This window comes from Cannabis sativa, chromosome 3 (genome assembly GCF_029168945.1).
Source record: "Cannabis sativa cultivar Pink pepper isolate KNU-18-1 chromosome 3, ASM2916894v1, whole genome shotgun sequence".
NCBI lineage: Eukaryota > Viridiplantae > Streptophyta > Magnoliopsida > Rosales > Cannabaceae > Cannabis > Cannabis sativa.
In genome coordinates, this window is record NC_083603.1 from 52,601,936 (window position 1) to 52,623,425 (window position 21,490).

The window sequence follows — 21,490 nt, forward strand, 5'->3', positions numbered from 1 at the left end:
GTTCGTTTGGTCAAGCTCGAAGGAGATCATCCTTTGCTTACTATTCGCCAGATAGAAGCTATAGATTCCGTGTTTATGATAGCGCTCCCACTCAATTGCACTACCGTGTTCCCAAAATGTACGTATCACCCTGACCTAAAAGTAGGCTTAACTAACAAATCAAAGAACACGAATAGCCTTTCAAGATTGAGCCTAATCATAACAGGATTAAGAACATTTGATCTAGGATCAACTTGGCGATATTGATTTGAATAGATATTACGGTAAGTTTAATAAATCTAAGTCAAAGTTCAATATCGGTCCCTTCCAATGCATACTCCATGCATCCAACCTGAGCTTTACTTTAACCAATGCTCTGGAAAGAACATAGTATTTCTCCAAATACAAGTAAACTCTTGTTGTAGATTATCATATCAGTAAAACCCTGTGTCTGATAAATCTAGGAAACTTTATTCACATAGTCATGTTTACTTTCCAATGTGTTGACGGCACAATAAACAGGATCAAGTATGTGAAAAGGGTTTCAGATGAATTTATACATTATGTACATATAATCATGAAATAAATCATGTGAACCATGCAACATTAAATGTTATTTCTGATCTATATTAATAAGTAAATCTGATTATATTGAAATGAGTTTTATTTAGGGCATAAAACCCAACAAACTCCCACTTGCACTAATATAAAACAAATAGTGCGTTTCAAATAATCTCAACACCTTGATATACAAATCAAGTGTAGTAGTAGTAAACTCCTCGTAATAGGATCTGAAAGGTTGAATTAACCACAACCTTTTTTCCACTATTACTCTTCCTTTAATCACAAAATCATTGATAATGTGAAATTCCTCTCTATATGTCTACTCTCTTGGGATACTGAATTCTATATCTTTGGCAACTACTTTTGGTTAATCAGGAAATTAACACTAGTAGTTTAAGGCAATTTGGAATGATGCCAAAAATGTATAGAACTTTCCTTAGACTGAATAAGTACCTTTCCTGCAACCTTAACATTCAGTCCCTCTCTGGTAGACCTAAAAACTTCAGATAGGTTTTTACACTTCTCCAAAATCACTATTCCACCCCCAGTGTAACCACCATCTTATCAGAAAGATTTTCTAGCACTAAGGCAAATTTCGAAATCTGATATGGTGTAGTCTAAGAGTTTTAAACACACTCTTATAGACTAACATATAGTTCCTCTTCTTAATCTTAAGATTTACTTGATAGTCTTCCAATGTTCTTCTCCTGGATTAATCTGATACCTACTCATTACTCCCACTCAACAGCAGGTGTCTGGTCTAAGGCATACAAAAGCATATTTAAGACCTCTCACTGTTGATATAAGAAATTCTTTCATGGCTTTATCTTTTCTGGAATAGTTGAGACTTTTCCTTAGATAAATAAAATCTATACCTAAGAAGTTGTGAAGCTTCTACAGATTGCCATTAGAAAGAAAATGCTTCAGCATCTTACTAAAGTAAGTTGTTTGCATTAGAGTAAGTAATTACCAGGTATACCACAAGCCATAGGTTTAGATAAACTCAAACCTATAATACTAGGAACATGAAGTTTGTTAAGTCCATTGAATGGACTTATAAACGAAAATTTCCTTTTATGTCCTTGTAATAGAAAACTTTAGGTTACTCCATGTGAATGGATTAAACCATAGTTCTATTGGCTTTCTGCTTAGTTTCTTATCTTGACAATTCATTACTTGTTTAAACTCACAATGGATTTTAATCACTAGTGTCTTCCAAGTCATAAGAAGGTGAGTTCCTAGAAACTCTCCCACTACGACAAGGCACCGTGAATTATGTCTAAGAAAACTAAATGGTATTGATCTCTTCGGTTGTGACAAGACAACAGAGGCAGTGGGATCATCATATGTTATATAAGATGATAGAACACTTTTTGGAATTAAGAATTAAATATCTCCTTTATTTGCTACTTGTTTTTCAGACTTAGTCATTTTCTTAGAAAAGTAGTATTTGTTTGAACAAACACTTTCTTATCTATTGACAATGGGATGGTCCACCCCTAATCACTTAGAATAGCTAACAAAATATGGTTAACAGTTCTAACTTTTCTTAAGATTTTGATTAGGTCATCCATGAATCTAGTAATGATTTACATTAAGTATACAACCATTACATCATTCTGAAATTGTATTACCATAGAAGGAATTAGGCAACGACTAGTAACTAATCATCAACATGCAACTCGAAATTTCTGGGGAGGTAAGTCAGGATATAATTCAAAAATCAATTTAATGATCTTTGAACTGCATATCTACTAACTATTTCTCCACCCCTATCAGTTCGCAAGATCTTTAACCACTTACCTTAATGGTTTTAACCATTGCTAGAAATTAATGAAATTTTTCAAACATTTCAAATTTCTTTGCTAAAAGGTATAATCTAGAGTTATCGTTTTAAGAATACAACGAAAAACTCATATCCACCCCTGAATGTACATCCATCTGCGAATGAGATGAACTACTTTCAGTGGATATAGGCATATTAACTCTTTGCAGAGATTGATCTTGTCAAATCCACTATGAACAAGATACAAATGCCATAGATTAAAAAAAAATGTGGTAGTGTCTATGATGACATAGGTTTAGTTACATCAAAGAGTTCTTAGAATACTGCAAGTGGATCCTGGTCACAGAATACCTAACTCATATTCGATACAGTTTTAATCCATTAATAAGAGATGGATATTAAACACTTGAGAAAGTGTAACTGTATTGTATTCTGGAATTAGAAATATAAGAAAATTTCTGTTTGGATTCTAAAATTAAAGTCAAAGACTTAAATTCAACCAAATATAATGAGTAATTCTTTCTTGGACCAGCACTACTAATACAAACTCTAAGTCAGATTTGCCCATACAAGTAGGAGATTTCTAAGATGGAGGATTTATATCAATTGGGAATAGAATTTCGGAATTATAATCATAAGCGTCATTTAATTTCTTAAGAGAAAATATAGAATGACATGAAATGATTTATAGACCATTCATCCAATGATATGTTTTTAAAGCTAATTTGAAATGAATAAGCTAAGAGGAATTAGGATAATTTCGTTTAAAATAAGAATCCAACGATGCTTCGATTAGCGAAAGTCAAAGTAATCTTATTTATACAATCTTCTTGTTTCATATCGTAAAAATACTAGTCTAAGGTGTCATCAACTGATGAACAACTAGATGTCGCATATACAATATTTATCTTTCGAGATCTAACACTATTATGAATGTCTAATGGTGAAAATCCACTAGGGATTTATCTCATTAGATAAACAAGCCAAGTTAGACCAACAATGAAGATTCAAAATTAAACTACAACTTAATAACAGAAAATAACATGGTTCAATATAAATTCATACACAATTCAGAAATCATAAGCATATAGCAAGTAGGAATGAAAAGTGAAAATACTAAAACTTATAATCCTAAATAATTTCCAAGGTTTTCAACAAACTGATATCAGTGTCCCGTTTAGGCGAGAGTCAAAGCTACTATTCATTGAATAGAGTTGTCAGCTCGTCTAAAATGTTAAACATTCTAGCAACCTTTTATTCGATCAAGATTGGAATCCAGCGTTGTCCCGTTTAGGCGAGAGTCAAGGCAATTCTATCTTATGAGCTTCCACCATTGTTTCATAATTTGCAAGTCAAGTATGGTCGCCACCATTAGGGTGATCCATACCATACAAAACACTTACAAACTACTTATCATGCGAGGTTAAACGGTGCGAAATTGCTAATGAACGTTCCTCCATTAGGGAGGATTACTCACTAAAACAAGCGCGGTGTAAAACCCACAATGGAGATCGAATGTCTCTTGATAATAAAGCTCATTATTTAAAAAGAGTTGTATTTTCTTTTATTCTCTTTATTTATTCTATTTATTTTAAATATATATTTATTTAATTAAAATTTCCAATTTAGAATGAAAAATTCTAAATATAAATTTTAATTTAATATTTATAAATTTTACTTAGATGGATATGAAAATAACATGAATTATTTCCATCTTAGTAATAATTTCCAATAAATATTTAGAAAAATATTCAATTTTAAGTTGTTACAAAATTAATTTAAATTAATTTACAACTCAAATTTAATTTTCTATAAATATATATTGCATTTCGAAAAATTAAAGTATATAAGAATACAATTTTCGAAAAATGCATATTAAAATAAATCCTGGAAAAATTATTCTAATTTAATGTTGACCCAAAATTAATTAATAAAATTAATTTACAACAAAAAATATAATTTTCCTATTTAATTAAATATATAAGAAAAATTTCAAATATTTAAGTATGATGATGAAAATCAACTTAAATATTAATTTTCTATTTAATTAAATACACTAGAAAAATACTTCAAGCAAAAATATCATCTATCTAGATTTTCCTTTGACTAATTAATTCAATTTCTAATAATATACTTTAATTCAATTTATTTTAAATTAATCAATAAATGAAAAAATCATTGATTTAAGTTGATCCAAGAATTAATTAAAATAAATAATGAATTTACAACTTAATCTATTTTTCAAGATAAAATTCGAAATTGTAGCATTTAAGAAATGCAATTTCGAAAATTGATTAATAAAATAAAGAAAAAATATATTTTGAAAATTATTTAAATTTAGTTGAAAAAATAAATTTCAACTAAAAATAATTTTCTATTTAATTAAATGTCATGAAAAAGAAATATTTAAGTATGATGATAAAAATCAACTTAGATATTTAATTTTCAAATTAATTAAATGTATTCAATTCAAGAAATAAATAATTAAGTGTAGAGAAGGCTTAATTATTAATCTCTAGTTTAATACTAGGAAAAAATATACTTAAAATAAATTGTACAAAAATTAATTATTTAAATAATTAATTTCACAATTTATAATATTTTCCTATTTAATATTAGAAATAATAAGTAGTCTAGAAATAACTATCTAGAAAATATCTTATTTAACTAAGTATCTTTTCCTCAAAATTTGAAAAAATATCTAATTTAAGTTGTATTAGAAAAAATCTAGAACTTAAATATTTTTCAAATTTAAATTTAATTAAATATCAAAAATTAAGTTGTAATTACTTAATTTGAAAATATTCCTTTTTAAGTTAATATTCGAAAAGATATTAACTTAAAAAATATCTAAAGAATCTTAATAACCAATGCCTAAAATTCCTCAACTTAATTTTGAAATTTTGAATTTCAAAAGATATTCAGATTTAAGTTGGTTAGTTGTAGATAACTAAATATCAACTTAAATTGGAATATTTAATGAAAAATTTAAATTAAGCTCCAGAAAGAATCTAGATGGTTATAATTCTATATTTAATTAAATACAAGAAAATACATATAGTTTAGCTTAGAATAAAGAATTCTTTAAACTATAATTTTCTTAAATTAATTTCAAAATAAATGAAATTAATTATGTTGCTAATCAATTTTATTAGGTTAAACTAGTGTAATTAACCTAGTACAGTTGTTCAAATCAGGCAAATGGGCCTTCACAATTGTGGTGGTTCATGTGAGGGGGTGCTGGGTTCAGTATGTCGTACTCACTTCTATGACTCCCAACTCTCACACTTCACACAAGGCCCAAAAGAGAGGAATTTAACCTTAATAAGAACAACTGTTATTAATTGAATAAGCCCAATAACTAAATGGGCCTAAATAAATTCTATCAAGAACTATGATAATTTATTTTAGCAACAACAACATATATGTATCTATAATCAAATTAAACACATAGGCTACACAGGCACACTTTGGATGGGTCCTATCATGTTGCTAGATCATACACAGGTGAAAGAAGATTGTAAATATACCTGTTACAAATTATTAACTTGACCAAGGGAGCCATCAGATCATTAGATCTGGCAAAAAGTAACCATGCCTATTTGCAATCAAGTATTAATAGGTTTTGAAAACTTACACATAAGCTAAAACACATACTCCTGCAACAAGGTTAGTTGGATAGTTGGATGTAGGATTTATTTAATTTTAAATTAAATATTTAATTTTGAAAATAATTAAATAAATAAAAAAAATTTCGAAAATTTTAAAAAAAATTGAAAAAAAAAAATTCAAAATTTAAAAAAAAAAATTAAATTTAAAATTAAACCTACAATTTTGAAAAATTAGGTTTCAACCAACCTAAATATCATTTCAAAAATTTGCTAACTACTTTTAAATTTTAAATGTTATTTTATAAATAAAAATTAAATAAAAAATTAGAAAAGATAAATAAATATCTTTTTCAAATTTTAAATGTAATTTAAATAAATAAAAATAACAAAATTTAAAAAATTAGCAAAATATCTTATATCATTTAAAAATTACATGATTATAAATATCTTATTTTTTTAAAATAAGATAAGATATAATCAAATTTTAAAATAAGATAGATATTTAAGCAAGAAGATAGATACTAATTCTATTCAAATTCAAATTACACTAATATCTTGAATTAAATTTAAATAATATTAAATTAATTCAAAATGATAATCAGAATTGAATTAGGAATAGTAATAGTACAAATACAAAACTATGCCAAAAATCGGAAGTTTATTCCATGAAAAAGCATGAAAAATCGAAGAAAAACGAAAAAATTGTGAACTGTACGGACAGATTTGCGATCGCAGGAAAATTTCAGCACATCCCCGATTTTTTCAAATCTTCAAAAATTCATAACTAATTCAAATAAAATCGAAATTGAGTTCTGTAAAAGGCTAACTTGCTTAATTTTTCCCATACTATCCAATAAAAATAATTCCAGAAATAAAATCGCAATTATTTTTCACGAAAATTTTACAAACATCAATCAATCATCAAATAACACTCAATACAACATGATACCATCCAAAGAACATACAAACAATCGTTTTAAAGTCCAAATTTCTTGCAAGTAAATCAATTACCATGGCTCTGATACCAGTTGTTGGAAATTATTTTACCAGGATCTTAGATCTACTCACAAGTATGTTTATTAACATCCTAAATAAGAACTTTCTAAAACGATGAATTAAACACATATAAAGTTTAAGAAACCTTACATTGGGTGCAGCGGAATATAATGACTCCTTCCGTTCAGATATCTAGCCCTTGATTCCTTTCTGTAGCAGAGCATTATCAATATCTGAACCTGGATCTCTTTCTCTGAATCTTTGATGCTGAATCTCCTTTGCTGATGATCTTTCTTCACGATCTTCCTCACTATGATTGAGGTATCACTTGCTGTGTGTGGGCACTACTCTAATCACTAAGGATTTCGAAATTCAAGAGGGAAGAGAAAGAAGAAGTGGCAGCTAAAGATAGGGAGAGAGAAAGGCTCAGGTTTTTCTCTAAAGGAAAAATAGAAAATTTAAGTGTAATTTTCCTGAAGCCTTCACTATCTATTTATAGCATTCCACTAGGGTTAGGTTTGAATTATTTGGCATTAAAATAATGAAAATATCAGTTTAAATTTCCTACAAAAGTGGCTGGCCCTATACTAGTGGATTTGGGCCTCACTTTTTGCAATTTTGCAGTTTTACCTTTTCTACATCTGATTTTCTAAAAAATGCCAATTTTTTAATTCAACCATTTAAATGCCAATTCTAACTATTTAATAACTATAAATAATTATTAAATAATATTGTCATTTATCATATTTATTAATTGAACCATACAAAGTATCATAATTAACAAATATGCCCCTAAAACTCTTTCTTTACAATTTCGCCCTTACTTAGTGAAAAATTTCACAAATAAACATAGTCTAATTTGAGAATTATAATTGATTAATCAAAACCAATTACACAAGTCTTACAAGCAATATTATCTCAACTAGTGGGGGGACCATGGGTCTATATAACCGAGCTTCCAATAAGTAGATCAAGAATTTAGCACTAAAATTCACTAACTTATTAATTCTTCGTTGAATCCACGCATAGAACTTAGAATTGCACTCTCAGTATATAGAATGCTCTATATGTTCCACCATATAGACACATCATTAGTTATCCATTGTTATAATCCTATTGTGATCAATGATCCTCTATATGAATGATCTACACTGTAAAGGGATTAAATTACCGTTACACCCTACAATGTATTTATTCCTTAAAACACTTGACCCCGTATAAATGATATTTCAGCTTATGTGAAATGAGTACTCCACCATTTATGTTCGTTTGGTCAAGCTCGAAGGAGATCATCCTTTGCTTACTATTCGCTAGATAGAAGCTATAGATTCCGTGTTTATGATAGCGCTCCCACTCAATTGCACTACCGTGTTCCCAAAATGTACGTATCACCCTGAACTAAAAGTAGGCTTAACTAACAAATCAAAGAACACGAATAGCCTTTCAAGATTGAGCCTAATCATAACAGGATTAAGAACATTTGATCTAGGATCAACTTGGCGATATTGACTTGAATAGATATTACGGTAAGTTTAATAAATCTAAGTCAAAGTTCAATATCGGTCCCTTCCAATGCATACTCCATGCATCCAACCTGAGCTTTACTTTAACCAATGCTCTGGAAAGAACATAGTATTTCTCCAAATACAAGTAAACTCTTGTTGTAGATTATCATATCAGTAAAACACTGTGTCTGATAAATCTAGGAAACTTTATTCACATAGTCATGTTTACTTTCCAATGTGTTGACGGCACAGTAAACAGGATCAAGTATGTGAAAAGGGTTTCAGATGAATTTATACATTATGTACATATAATCATGAAATAAATCATGTGAACCATGCAACATTAAATGTTATTTCTGATCTATATTAATAAGTAAATCTGATTATATTGAAATGAGTTTTATTTAGGGCATAAAACCCAACATCACTATCATTTGCTTGGGTTTACCCATCTGTTATACTTAGTTTGTATATTATACGCTAAGTGTCTTCGCAGTCATTATATCTTGCTTACGTCTACTCATGCTTAACGAGGTTGATGCCTCGCCTTGTGCATCCCTTGACGTATGGTTTCTCGCTAATGTATGAGGCAACAGTTTGTATATTTTTATCTCGCGTAAGACCTTATAGTCAACAATTTATAAATATACTCTCTCACTTCGGCATTTAATGAGTTATTCTATTTTCAAATATAATTACCGCCTACTCTTTCCAATCTGACATGTGTTTTCCGTTGAAATAGTACTCAAATTTTTGGTATAATACTTAGTTCCTTTGAATAAGTGATATGAATGATTAAAAATATGCCATCTACCATAAAAATTAAACCCAAAAGGTATACAATAATTATAATAAAAAATAAATACCGTCTTCTTATACTTCTTAAGTTATAAATACAATACACACATATGCACATATATAATATACTTTTGTTTAAGTATTAGAAGTAATAATATGTAATAAAGTTTAAATTTATACACTACAGACTTGTAATCAAAAATTAGGTTGTAATCTTACATAATTAATAATGTCTAATGGACTACACTTGCACACATATAGTACAATAAATTTGTTTTGGCCTTAGAATAATAATACATATGGTTTAAACTTGTAAACCTATAACCACAAATATGGTTATAAATTTGAATATAACATACAATGTTTGGATTGTGTTCTTGAACTAAGGGGAGCAACATATAATGGCAAATATTTCACAATTAATTATATTTTTTTAATTAACCAATTAATAGATTATGTATAGACTAGCGGTAATTGAAAACTTATTTATAATTTAAAGTTATTATGTTTGGTTTATATAATATAATATATATAGTCTTGGTTAAATTAATTAATTATTAATTAATTTTTTTATTATATAATATTGTAAAAATTAAGGAATTTCAAATTAATTTTTCTCACGTTGTAATTTATATTAATTAGCTAGTTAAAGATATTTTTTAAACTTCAAATAACAAAAAAATTTCATACTTATTAGGGATATTTTTTAAAATTTAAATAAATACTATATATATTTAGACTTATAGTTAGATATATTTATATTTATATATATATAATGAATAAAATAAATGTTTAAAATTCATTATGATACATATTTATATTTATATTTATGGGTGACTACTCAATGGTTATATTTTTATTATAACCATCATGGTTACATTTTTTTTACCTATAATAGTAGGTTACCAATAGGTAAAACTTCCTTTTTTAGAATTAATTAATTATAATTAACTATTTTTTAAATAATTAAATAAATATTTAGCAAGACCTTTTTTAGCAATTAAAATTTATAAATAATTTTTTTATTTATATATAAATTTCTACTATAATTATTTTGCCATTTAAGCCATTTAATTATAATATTTACAATTTTTTTTACAAAAATTAAACTTATTTTCATATAAATTAAAATTATGTCCTTATAATAAATTTTTAAATAATTTTTTTTTTTTACAATTAGATGATGAAGCCTCAAACCTTACGAGAGTAAACAGCATGCCTAACCATTAAGCTACCCCTCTTATATCTCACTCTTGAACCAGCTATATACACCCCTGTCTTAAACCAATATTAAAGAACAGAAAATAATAACGAATATTACTCTTTAGTTTAGTAATTTATTAGTGTAAGAACATATTTGGTTGTTGGTGTGAAGAGTGGTGACTTGTTAAATAGAACTATTGGCTCACTTAATCAATTAATGAAGAATATATGAATTTTTTATTCTCTCTAGACCTTCCCATTTCTCTCAATTCTTATGTCTCTACTATCTTCTTATACAAGCTAAAACAATAATTTTGATTTGATCATCCAATGAGAGTTTCCACAATTTCCTACAATGAAGAACCTTTCATTGAAAGCATACATAATGACACTGTAAAGGCATATGATATAATCCTAATACTGCATACATATTTTCCTTTGATGACCAAACAGTAAAAATTCCCAAAGAATGACATAAATGAATACAATTGCACTTGCCTTTATTTCTTCAATGGTGGGTTATATAGAATCATTATCCATTGTCAACAAAATCTAAATCAACCAAAACCACATAAATATATAGATGGTTGGCGCACAATAAATGGTGGAGTGTAGAGGTTTTGGAGTAAAAGTGTAGATCGTCGTCTGGTAAGAGATGGTGGACGTGGTCTTGGGCAAGGAGTGATGGACAACCGGGCAATGAACGTAATCTTCAAACACAGTTTCAAACCATCTGCCATTAAGTCCCTCTCTTCTTTCTCATCGTATTGGTTCTCACCGTAATCTATTTTATTTTTTACTTTTTAAATATTTAAATATTAAAATTAAATAATTAAGTGTAATAATTTTAAATTATAATTATAAATATAATAAAATTTTAATTATGAAATTATATGTGTATAATTTTAAAAATTATAAAGAGTTTTGTTATAAAAATTTAAATAATTTAAGTGTAAAAAAATTGCTAAAAGATCCTTATTTAATAATAAATTGCAAATTATTAATTAATAATTATACTTAATTTAATTTTAAAATATAATTAATCTTAATTAAAGTTTTATAAGGAATAAATTAACAGGTTAATATCAGGTTACAGGTTATTTTTTATTTATTTTTAATTTAATTTCTAAATAAATCACAACCATTTAATAGTGATCCAATGGCTACAAAAAATGTAACCATGATGGTTACAATAAAAATGTAACCATTGAAACATCCTCCTTATATTTATATATACATGTTATTTGCGTAGCTAGTTTAGAAAAATTTTGGCCATTAGATTTGACAACATGCACATAATTTGTGAGGTGATAAATATTAAACAATTATTTGATGAGATTAGACTAAATTCTTAAGTTTGTTTTGGTGTTTAATTAATTATTAATATTAATTTAAAAAAATAGAAAAATTAGAGAATTAAAGAGGGAATAAATAAAATTATTTGGTTTACTTATCTAATTTTTATTTTTAAATATATATAATAATATTATAAAATTAATAAAAAAATATTCTGTTAATTAATAAAAAACTTGTTAAAGTGAAAATCCAAAAGGAATCCCTAAACCAAAAATTCTTCCACATTTTATATAGGATAAATATGTTAGTTCAGAATTCTTTGCTATATTTTATATTTTATATCATCATATCTCACTCATTCAATTTAAAGATTTAACAACCTAAAAAAATTACAAACTGGACCGATTAGTTGTCTACTATAAAATAAAGCAACCACACTAAATTTAAAATACATTACATGAACCAAAATTTAAAAGGAAGTTTACCTATATAAATGGTATAGAATAGACACAAAAACACAAAATAGAAAGATTCTAGAAGAAGACAAATTTTAGAATATGAAACTTCATCATTATAGATATGTTATAGACATAGATTTATCCATTTGATAATCATCCTTTGCCCCAAATATTTGATCATAACATTTCGTAACAATGTTTTGTGGCAACTTATAACATGATTTTTAAAGGTAAAAAGTTCAAAGTAAATACCAACAGTTTGCATTTTATTTAGTAATAGAGACAAGCATCAACAATAGTAGTGGTTGATGCAAAGCTTAGCAAACATAGACTTGATCCATAGGTAATAATAAGATGATTTTATTAGAAAAAGCACAACATCTGCACTGTTAATTACTTAGCCTGTCTTGAAAGTGAGAAGATTCTCAAATGCAACTTGGGCGTTGGTGATACTAGGTGGGGGGCAGATTTTTGGGCATCCCACAACCTTATAGTTGCACCAACAACGAGGGCAACGAGACCTGTCACAGGCGCAACTTTCACTGCAGTTTGATGGACACTTTCCCTTTCTCGAATCACTACGAACACACACCAACTCCCCAGCTTCTTCGTTACATTCACAACTTACACATATTGTCGGTCCTGAATGTAAAAGAATATTTTAATTAACACATGTATATATTAAAGTATTTTTGTTCAGAAAATAAAATTGAAGTTAACTAATAGAATGTTCTACAACTTATTTTAAAAGTATACACCTTCATTATTCAACCAATCAAAAGTATAAGAAAATGCTCTCAATTATGAGAGCAAAAGTAACGCTCCTATCCTACCTAAGAAAAATCCTATAAATATAAAAAAATTTACAATTTTGTATACTTTATATTAATTACGAAAAAAAAAACTACTGTTAGTAGTAATTAATAAATATTTGACTATCATAACTTATTTTTATGAGATACCAGTATCAGTTATGTTGTCATAATCATATTTTTTTAGTTGTTCTTTAATATCGTGCTTTTATGAAATACCACGATTTCAACTATATTGCCATAATCCTATCTTTTTAGTTAGTATTCTTTAATATCATGATAACATTTGATTTATAAGTTACTACCATTGTGTAATTTGAACAATTGTATATTATTATGTGAGCAATATTTATGTTAAAAATCATATGATGATGATATTGTGTCAAAAGTAAAGCCTTTTGGTCGTTGATGGAGGAAAAAAAAAGAAAGAAACTGACCAGGTGGTGGACAAAAGGGATCAGAATGATCATTAACAAAAAGCCCCATAAGATCCACACGAGCATGTGCTGTTGCAGCCACAAGTGCCAACAGTAGCAACACGAGAAAACCCTTGTTGAAAGCCATGGATATTAATTGGTTAATTTGGATTGGAATGAGTAGTGTGGAGTAAAAGGGGTAGAACTCGACATATTTATAGCCAAGACAAGAGGCCTACGAATATATAATTATGTATATATATATATATATGAGGGTAGATATGTAACTCTATTTTATTGTTGAATTGTAGCACTGTTGTAGTCCAATCAAATCTCACATAAACAAGTGTAAGAGATCATAAAATTGTAGTAGTTAATCTACACATAGGATTCGTTTGCATAATTGTTGTGATAGAAAAATGTTTGACAATTGTAGTTAAAAAATAATTTATTGAACAATTTATAGAAAAAATATAGTTAAAAATTAAAGTTAGAAAAAACTTATTTTTGCTAAAAGACTATAATAAATTATTTTATATTAAAATTATATTTAATTATTTATTATAGATTTTTTGAAGAAATAAAATATTTAAAATAAATAATATTAAAATTTTATTTTAAATATTTTTATTTTATTATAAACAAATCACTTCAACTTAAATTTTTTTAAATAAAAAAATATAATGTAAAAATATTATAAATTATTTTTATCAAATCCATATAAATTTATATTAAAAAAAATAATTAAAAATATGTAATAATAATAAAAAAAATTATATCATATATTTTTTTATATATTTATGATTATATATAATGAATTAGATTATAATATTATTGTAATTATAATAAAATCTTAACAACTTACATCATTTTAAAATTTATAATTTAACAAACAATTAGTGAAAGTTTTTTCACAAATTTCCTAAAGTTAATTTTTCTTACCACACAACTATAATTATTTTTTCCATATTAGAGTTGTGCTAAATTGGCTCTTAATTTTTTATTTTATACATAATTTTGAATGTAATAATATCTGACCAATTTATATATTTCCTCAAAATCTGTCTGGATATCGATAGAAGGCCAATTTGTATTGGTTTGGAATATTGTAGATGTAGACCTATGGAGGTAAAAACAAAAACTACTCTTGTTCGTATTTTAGGAGATGCCGAAAGGATAAGCCTCTACCACTTTTTTTCCCTTAACAGCCACCAACTGATCAATCAAATCCACCTTCATTAGTTTTGGTTTGTCTTTAGTTGAATATAATTTGCGCATGCGAGAAATGTTTCACAATTTTTTTTTTTTTTTTTGTATTTTAACTTAATGGTATATAATTATAAAGTAGAACTTTCATCCAAGAATAAGTAAATTATATTCTAATTAAGATGTTACTTTAGAAAAAAAAATTAAAATACTAAAAAATATCAATGTAACAATAATAACAATATCTTACTTGACCTCAGGAATTACTGAGCATTGTTATTTTCCCTCAAAGTGTTACTAAGAAAGTGGAAAAATTATGCAGGGAGTTTCTTTGGGGAAGTAAAGGTGATAGGAGCAAAATGCACATGACCTCTTGAGAGAAGGTTTGTCTTCCTAAGTCTTATGGTAGCATCGGTTTCAAAGAAGGATCTAAGTGGAATCATGCGGTGATTTCAAAGTATGTTTGGGCTATCATGTAGAAAAAAGATCTTCTTTGGGTTAAATGGGTGAACCTAATTTACCTCAAAGATGAATCTTTCTGGTCCTACAACCAAAAACCTGACACTAGCTGGTACTGGAAAAAGTTATGCAGGCTGAGATTAAAACTTTCGAGGGATGCGATTATGAGGGCTGGTAAGAATGGTAAGTTTAAAGCTGCCACTCTTTATAATAGTCTTCTTATTCAGAAAAGGGACCCTTATAGTAAAGCCATATGGAGCTTTTTGAGTTTGCTAAAGCATCGGTTTATTCTTTGGCAAATTGTCAGTTCTCACCTTCTCACTCGTGACAATTTGAGCAAGTTTCATATCCCTCTTGAGTCACGGAATTGTCCTGTTTGTGAAGATCAGTTGGAATCACATGACCACCTCTTTTTCAGGTGTGCCTTCTCTCGAACCAGTAGGGTTCCTGCTATAAGCTAAGCATCATCAAGATCAAAGACAACTTGAGCAATGTTCTCACAAGAATCAGCACGACTTACGACTCTGCAGCGTGACTTACGATTATGAAGGATATATTGCTTAGTATCTTTACACTTGAGTGATACCTAACTCATAACAGTAATATCTATTAAGCATGACCCATAATGCACACTATCACTATCTCAGAAATCTCTTAAAGAAAATTTAAAAGAACATTTTGAGAGAAGAACACTAGAAATTTATTTAGTAGAAAGTTTTCTAATTCTTTTTTAGGTCTATCATTCCCTTTGATGCAGCAAAATCGGTTTCCACTAAAAAATGATGGTCGATGAGGTGGAACTCAAATTTTGCTATTCCCATCTTGATTGCAATCAGTTCTTTGAGTGTTGAATGATAATGGAGCTGGGAATCTTTGAAGTGTCCACTCTTGTATCCACATATTCGTCTTTTTCCCTGTTCATCTTGCTCTAGAAGGACAGCACCCCAATGTTGGTCACTGGCGTCTGTTTGAAGAACACGTTTTCCGTCAGAAGGAATCTATAGAGGTGGTAAATTTTGCATGATTTCGTTCAGTTTTTTGACTGCCACCGTTTGGTCATGTGACCATTCTGGACTATTCTTTTTGAGCATATCGCTGAGTGGCCTTGTCAGTACAGACAGTCGGGGAACAAAGTCTCGTAAGTAATTGATGATGCCCAAGAATTGTTGCACCTGAACTTTTGTGAGATTTTCATCTGTGAATTTGAGTAGTTTATGGGCTATATGTGGTTGGGCTTCATATTGTCCTTTGGATAATTTCATCCCAAGGAATTCTATTTGCGTTTGTCCAATAATCATTTTCTTTTCAAACAACATGATACCATGGGCTCTAGTGATAGAAGCAAACTGGGCCAATAACGCTTGATGGGCTTTTGCATCAGGAGAAAAGAGAAAAATATCGTCAATATAGATGAGAGCCTTTTCCAATATTGGGCCACATATTTTGGTCATAGCCTTTTGGAATAGGGAAGGGGCAGTTTTGAGCCCGAAGGGTAGGACGGTCCACTGAAAATGATTATTTGGAATGCAAAAGGCTGTTTTGGGTCGATCATCTGGTTTGATGCCTAATTGCCAAAATCTTGCTTTTAGGTCAAATTTTGAAAAAATATGGGCTTTGGATAAACTGGCAAACAATGAATTCTTATTTGGTATTGGGAATTTATCATCTGCTAAGTACTCATTCAGGGGCTTGTAATTTATGACCAAACTTTGCTTTCCTCGAGCTTGCTCTGATCGATTATTGACATAAAATGCATGACATGCCCATGGAGAGGAAGTTGACTCTATTAAACCCTACTGCTCTAGCTCTTTGCACTCATTGGACGCCATATGTTGGTGTTCTGGATTCATGCCTGGGTGACTAGCCTTTGTAGGGTTGATATCTTCATTAAGCTTAAAAGGAAGGCTTATGAAGAACTGTTGATTTTTCCAAAGAGGATGGTCACATTTCTTCAGGAATTCTGCATGATTATTGGCACATGAGACTTCGATGAGCTCTTTCCTTATCTGAAGAAATGGGTCATGGGGCATTAAGAAATAGTTTGGTATTGTTTCCCATGGAGCAAAATGTCGTTTGTAACCAAGTCCACTAGGGAGAATACGCAAACCCTTCTTCTTTGTATAAAGATCGAATCCAACAATTAAGTCTTTTCCGGGCAATTTTGATCCAATGACTCTGTGAGTAACAGAACACCCTGGGAAGAACTGCAACCGAATCGGTTTGCTGATGAGTTCTGTGCAAAAAATACCTCCATTTGCAGCATGGAAGTATTGTTTCTCTTTCTTCCAATATTCTTTCGGAAGAATATCAGGGTTCATTATTGTGTATGATGCTCCCGTGTCAAAGAATCCGGCCACTTTTATCGGCTTGGCATATTTTGTTGGAAGAACTCGCACAGTGAGGACAGGGGATGGCTGCATTGTGTGAATAGTGGACATTTGATATCATTCTGGAGTGTCTGAATCACTCCATTGTTCGAATGCACAAAGGGATTCTGAGTTGAATTCATCATTGGTGGAGAAGATTGACTCTATGTCGTTCTCTTTAAGAGACATCCCGGTCGTTTGTTGAATATGTGATATGAGCTTGACTGTTTTTCCTTTTGGGCACTGTTTTGCATAATGCCCCTTTTTTCCACACACAAAACATCGATCAGATTTTTTGCGAAAGTCACGCTTCTTTCGTAAAAATTTTATTTTACGTCCCTTGTGTTTCGAGAACTTGAACGTCTTGAACTTGGTTTTCTTCTTTGGGGTTTTGCAGGAACACGAAGATTCAGAAGGGCATTTGATGAGTAAATCTCGTCTGCTACAAACTTTGCCTAGTTTTTTGGATTGCTTCATAAATTCCTGGAGAAATTTCTTCTGGGAGCACATTTTTTCAAGGGCCTTTAAGACTAGTTGGAAATTTCTCCAATTGTAGCATCCGTTAGGCTTTTCCTTGATCGAGAGAGTAGCCTGAAAGTTTCTTTGCAAAGAGGCTCCGGAATAGAGGAAAGGAAGGCTTGCTTTAGATTTGGATCATCAATTCCACCTATATGGTAGATTCGTTTAGTCATTCTTTTGTAATGCTTTTCCAAGTCTCTGAATCTTGGGACTCGTTACTAGTATCTGAATCTTGTGACCAAGTTTCAGAACTCTCTTCAGAATTTTCTTCTTGGTCAGAAGAAGAAGAAGAAGACTGACTATCAAATTCTTCATCTGGTTGGTGGAGCATGGCAGAAATAGGATTATGTTGGGCCATGAATTGCTTTGGCTCTTTTTCGGATAGGAGGGATGCTTGTGGAGGAGAATTGTCTAGGCTTTCCTTTTTCTTCCCCTTTTGGTTTTTTGTTGTTGATTTTCCTCAAGCATTCGTCTAAGTCGGAGAAGTGAGTCTTCTTGCGAAGAGACTGAGAAGGGTGATGTTGGAGAGGTCTTTGGCATGGTTGAGAACTGCCATGGTACTGATGGTGTATTTTCTCCAAAGAGTGTTGTATTTCCTCCAAAGAGTGTTGACTGAGGCCCCGTAGGGTATGATTCTCGTTGAAAAAATTGCTTTTTTAGAGATTCATACTGGGTTTTAAGGGCTTTCATTTCTGCTTCTTTAGCCAAGAATAATGACATTGGAACAGAGTTTGATTTTATGATGGCCATGAGTTCGTCATGCGTCTGTTGAATCTTGTTCGTCAACTTTTCAATGATCGTATCTTGTGATTGTTGTCTGACGATTGTCTCTGTGCGGGTGATGTGGTTTTCTACCCGTTTTAAGATGTGCTTTTGGGCGATCATATTATTTGTTTGCCAATTTAATACTTCTTCGGCTGCTGAGACCTTTTGTAAAGTTCCATCAGCATTCCTAGTTGTAGGATTTTGTATTTTTGGATGGTGGGAAGTGGTGCCCTGATCTTCAGTTTTTTCAAACCTCTTGAGAGGAGGAAATTGTTCATCATAATCAATGGATGGGCTAGAGGTGATCATGTTTGCATTAGGAAGTGATTGAACTAATTTTTGAACAGCTGGCGTTGGAAATTTTTCTCCATGCTTCTTCATCCAATTTGCTTGTCGTTTGTAACAAGGCAAAACTACTATTGAAACTACCTTAAATGCAGGAACAGTGGTCGTCACTCTGTTTCCCAATTTCAACATGTCTCTCAGAAATAATCGGCTGATTGATGCTTTTAAAGTAGAAGTACAGACAGTAGGAGTAGAACAAGACCCAACCTCTCTTGGTGCCACACTCCACTATTAGATGGCATATCGACTTCAGGATCATGCTCTTGATCTTAACATTCCTCAAACACAAGATGCTTTACTCATCTCCGTCGATTCTAAACAGGTACCCACCTGCACACATGTCCCAAAGCAAATGACCACTGAAGAACTCACAAAGCTCTTACCCAAGTCGTGGGTCACCAACTATGAAAAACTTCATAAGCCACAGCATGTGGTTCAGACCACAACTGAACCTTCCTACCATAGAAATGAAGATGGGTCTGTCGAAATTATTTTTGACAGAAGCCAAACAAAAACACCTAGCTGTTTTCACACCCAATATGTCATCACACCAATCCACCCAATAGATGCAGAAATCTTGTACTTCGATTCCCAAGGAAAGCCAATTTATGCTTTTGAATCCTCCGACGGGCATAAATACTGGGGTGTTTGTAACTGCAAAAGTTGTTTAAAAGATGATGAGCCCTCACCACGTCCCACTCCAGGAAGACGACTAAAGAAAAAATTGGAAAGAAGCGACAAAACCATCGGTCTATTAGGCCAACCATCGGGAAAATTTGACTACATAGTCAAATACTCTGCACCAAAGAGCTACACTCAGCCTATGCCAGAACCTACCAGATGGGATTCAGATGATGCTTCACAAGATTCACAGCCTAAGATAGTTTTTCCTTGTTACAAACGACAAGCAAAATGGATGAAGAAGCATGGAGAAAAATTTCCAACACCAGCTGTTCAACAATCAGTTCAATCACTTCCTGACGCAAACATGATCACCTCTAGCCATCCATTGATTATGATGCACATTTTCCTCCTCTCAAGAGGTTTGAAAAAATTGAAGATCAGGGCACCATTTCCCACCATCCAAAAATACAAAATCCTACAACTAGGAATGCTGATGGAACTTTACAAAAGGTCTCAGCAGCCGAAGAAGTATTAAATTGGCAAACAGAAAATATGATCGCCTAAAACCACGTCTTAAAACGGGTAGAAAAACACATCACCCGCACAGAGACAATCGTCAAACAACAATCACAAGATATGATCATTAAAAAGTTGACGAACAAGATTCAACAGACGCATGACGAACTCATGGCCATCATAAAATCAAACTCTGTTTCAGTGTCATTATTCTTGGCTAAAGAAGCAGAAATGAAAGCCCTCAAAACCCAGTATGAATCTCTAAAAAAGCAATTTTTTCAACGAGAATCATACCCTACGGGGCCTCAGTCAACACTCTTTGGAGCAAATACACCATCAGTACCATGGCAGTTCTCAACCATGCCAAAGACCTCTCCAACATCATTCTTCTCAGTCTCTTCGCAAGAAGACTCACTTCTCCGACTTAGACGAATGCTTGACAAAAATCAACAACAAAAAACCGAAAAGGGGAAGAAAAAGGAAAGCCTAGACAATTCTCCTCCACGAGCATCCTTCCTATCCGAAAAAGAGCCAAAGCAATTCATGGCCCCACATAATCCTATTTCTGCCATGCTCCACCAACCAGATGAAGAATTTGATAGTCAGTCTTCTTCTTCTTCTTCTGACCAAGAAGAAAATTCTGAAGAGAGTTCTGAAACTTGGTCACAAGATTCAGATACTAGTAACGAGTCCCAAGATTCGAGTACTAGTGACGAGTCTAAAGACTCAGATACTTCTGATGATGACGTACCCCCTTATTTTATGGCTCAATCTGCAGAAGAAGCATACTCTCAAACCGAGCCTATTGTCAAAAGTTAAGATGAAAGTGAAGAAGATGAAGAAGAAGCAGCTACAAAGAACACAGAATCCAAGCATCACCAAAAGAGTAAATATTTTAAGTTTCAAACTTTTACTCTTGATGACATTCCCCCATGTAAATGGCGAGAGAGATTCCAAGAATTTCAAGCTTGGCTTAGCCTGGAGACACAAAAACCACAGGTACAGACGGGGACGATCCTCTTGAATTTTGTCTCAAGATTCACTGGAACTTTGCAAGATTGGTGGACAAGCTTAGGTGAATATAGACAGATGACTTTCCTGCAACTCCCATCTGTCGCAAATGCCCTAAGCCATCTCTATGTCGAATTTTGTGGCCAAGATGCACAAGTAACTGAAAGACTTAGAGCAGAGTTTTTCAAGCTCAAGTGTTGTTCAATGGACAAAAGAGACTTGGAAAAGCATTACAAAAGAATGACTAAACGATTC

At 30.9% G+C, this 21,490-nt stretch overlaps 2 protein-coding genes across 2 annotated transcripts; one reads left to right on the forward strand and one right to left on the reverse strand.

Moving 5' to 3' along the window:
• Nucleotides 1-12,286: 12,286 nt before the first annotated feature.
• On the reverse strand, nucleotides 12,287-13,858 carry LOC115709849 (uncharacterized). Its single transcript, XM_030638086.2, has 2 exons — nucleotides 13,446-13,858; nucleotides 12,287-12,838 (listed from the first exon to the last, which is right to left on the reverse strand). The coding sequence occupies exons 1-2, from the start codon at nucleotides 13,570-13,572 to the stop codon at nucleotides 12,594-12,596; spliced, it is 372 nt and encodes a 123-aa protein (XP_030493946.2). The 5' UTR covers nucleotides 13,573-13,858; the 3' UTR covers nucleotides 12,287-12,593.
• A 6,537-nt stretch (nucleotides 13,859-20,395) lies between these two features.
• Nucleotides 20,396-21,043, forward strand: LOC133036165 (uncharacterized). The gene has a single exon (XM_061112665.1). The coding sequence runs from the start codon at nucleotides 20,396-20,398 to the stop codon at nucleotides 21,041-21,043; it is 648 nt and encodes a 215-aa protein (XP_060968648.1).
• The last annotated feature ends 447 nt before the right edge of the window (nucleotides 21,044-21,490 follow it).